This window comes from Solanum tuberosum, unplaced genomic scaffold (assembly GCF_000226075.1).
Source record: "Solanum tuberosum cultivar DM 1-3 516 R44 unplaced genomic scaffold, SolTub_3.0 scf00739, whole genome shotgun sequence".
Classification (NCBI taxonomy): Eukaryota; Viridiplantae; Streptophyta; class Magnoliopsida; order Solanales; family Solanaceae; genus Solanum; species Solanum tuberosum.
In genome coordinates this window covers 82954-85405 of record NW_006239656.1, presented here as the reverse complement: position 1 = coordinate 85405, position 2452 = coordinate 82954, and the positions used below count along the sequence as shown (strand labels likewise).

Here is a 2452-nt window from a genome sequence, read left to right as displayed (position 1 = left end):
TTTTCCGCAGCCTAGAAAATTAGGAAAGAAAGATCTCATGTTTTCTTGTCCATCTTTCAACTTCTCAAGTTCTACCCTCAGATTTATCTGATCATTCCTCAACTTCTCTAGCACCCCCTCCAGATAGTTCACCAGATCAACAAGAGGACTATGTGAACCTTGTTGTGGATTATTCTCCTTTCGATATTTTTCAGCTAGTGCTTTCTGAGAGTTATGTTCTCCTTGTCTAGACACTTAAGCCTGACAATGATATCAGGATCAGTAGAAGTAGGCATTGCAGCTTAAGTAGGTGTTTCTCAAGTGAAGTTTTTTCAGATTTCAATTCATTGCATCTTGAATCATTTTCTCTTGCTCATCTCTAGATTGTTTGACTGCCTAACACATTTCTTGAGTTCACCATCAGATGACTCACACAAACTTTCAGAGTCAAGTTATACTGTACAACTGCATTATTATTTTGTTGATTTGATGTTGGGTTTGTTCAAAATTTACTCATGTGAACTTTGTTTTGCATAGTATGGTTGTTTTCATTCTTAGACTTTTTTAAAGCTTAATTTTCTAAATACATGACCACTCATTGCGGTTAGTTGAGTCTGGATGTGTCTATTGTTGTTATTGATAATGAATTTCACTAATTATCACTCTTTTGCAGGAAAAATATCAAGAAATTTTACAAAACCAAAAACAAATTCAATCTGATGTTGATCAATGACAAGCATATTATCAATCAGCAGGAGGGAAAATAAAATAAGGATATATGATCTTGGAGCTCAATCAAAAGTATTTTATGGACCAAATCTTCGTGTCTCTTCTGGATCTGATGCTTCGGGCTCAGTACTATGTCAAAATGCTCAAACAACACCGACAGAAAATGTGGATGAGTTAGTGGTGCGAATGATTCCTTCGCTAACTAATCACTTGATTCCTATATTTGTAGAGCATGTACCTAGGTTGATTTCTCTAGCCTCATCTCAGCCAGACTCTCCTACCAACCATCCATCAACTATTGCACCTGTAATTCCTGCTCCAGCTGCAACAAATATCGATTAGGATCGTGCATCGGTTTCTAAGGAATGATTGTGGCTCTAATCTCTCTTAGTTAGTTTTGTTGGCTAGATTTTGTTGCAAATGCTTTCAGCTATATATTTTTCTTGAAATTTATCTTTGGAGCATTTTGAACTTGATACTATAATTTGCACTTAGCTATGTACTTTGGATGTTGTAGAATATTGATTTCTAGGAATTAAGTTAATTTGTGATTATATAATATGTGTTTGAAAATGTGTATTTAAAATATTACACAAATAAAAAAATATTGATGGATTTGTGACAAATTATTTTCGTCGCTAAAAGAATGGAGATGGAATTAGCGACAAATATTTGGTCGCCCAATATGATGAAACGACGAAATAATTTATAAAATAAGGGATAAAATTAAAATTACAACGACGGATTTTTTTGTCGCTAAAGAAAGGCGGAAATGTAACAAAAATAGGCGACGAAATTAGCGACAAAAAATTGATTGCCAATATGATGAGACGACGAAATAAGTTACAAAACCAGCGACATAAATTACAAAAATAGTGACAAATTTTATCATTGCTAAGCTTGCCAACGGATAACTTCCGTCGCAAATCCGTCGCTCAGTTCGTGAAATATTCAATTTTTTTGTCGCTAAGTGGTTTGCTACGCGCAATATAGCGATGAACAATATTTCATCGCAATTCCGTCGCTAAACCAAAATAGTGACGGAATATGCTATTTAGCGACGGATTTTGTTTGTCACTAAACACAGTTTTTTTTGTAGTGAGAACTTAATGACGCGAAGTCTTAATTTCTCCTTTTTCCCTAAGTGCCAAAAAAGGCGAGGAGCCGAGGATCACCACAGAAACCCTCAAAAGGCTTTTCTAGGCTTGGGAAGGAAGGAGAAATAGATTTCTAGCGCAAGGTTGAAGACAACTCGCAGATTCCAGGCCAAATTCCTCCATCTCATTGTCAGAAAGCCAGGATTGGAGTTATAATCCCTCTACAACTGCTTGGCGCCCAGGTAGGCTAGGTTTACTCAATTAAATAGTCATAAATTTATGCTCATTGCGTAATATAATTGATGTGCCGTGAGATCTTGGCACATTTGATGCTCAAAACTAAGGATTATTACGAGAATCGAGTGTATTTATGTGGATATGATGTGTTTGGTGATGTTTGTACAAGTAAAACATGTGGACGTGAAAGAGAGAAAAGAAAAGAAGAAAATGCAGGCTGGAACAAGCACCACAGAGCCTAAGATGGGCCGTGGTCTCTTTCACGGTCCGTCCTGAAACTCGTGAAGAAGGCCCAGTAAAGAGGTTTTGCAAAATGAATGTTTATTTGGACCAAGTAAGGACCACAGAAGGCCTCACAGACCGTGGTCCTCACAACGGTCCATGGTGGTGATCGTAAGGACCACGGAGGC

The 2452-nt window shown here is 37.1% G+C and overlaps 1 protein-coding gene across 1 annotated transcript; it reads left to right on the top strand.

Annotated features, from left to right (window-relative positions):
* Positions 1-708: 708 nt before the first annotated feature.
* Positions 709-1050, top strand: LOC107058990 (uncharacterized). The gene has a single exon (XM_015305304.1). It carries the CDS (start codon positions 709-711, stop codon positions 1048-1050), a length of 342 nt encoding a protein of 113 aa, XP_015160790.1.
* The last annotated feature ends 1402 nt before the right edge of the window (positions 1051-2452 follow it).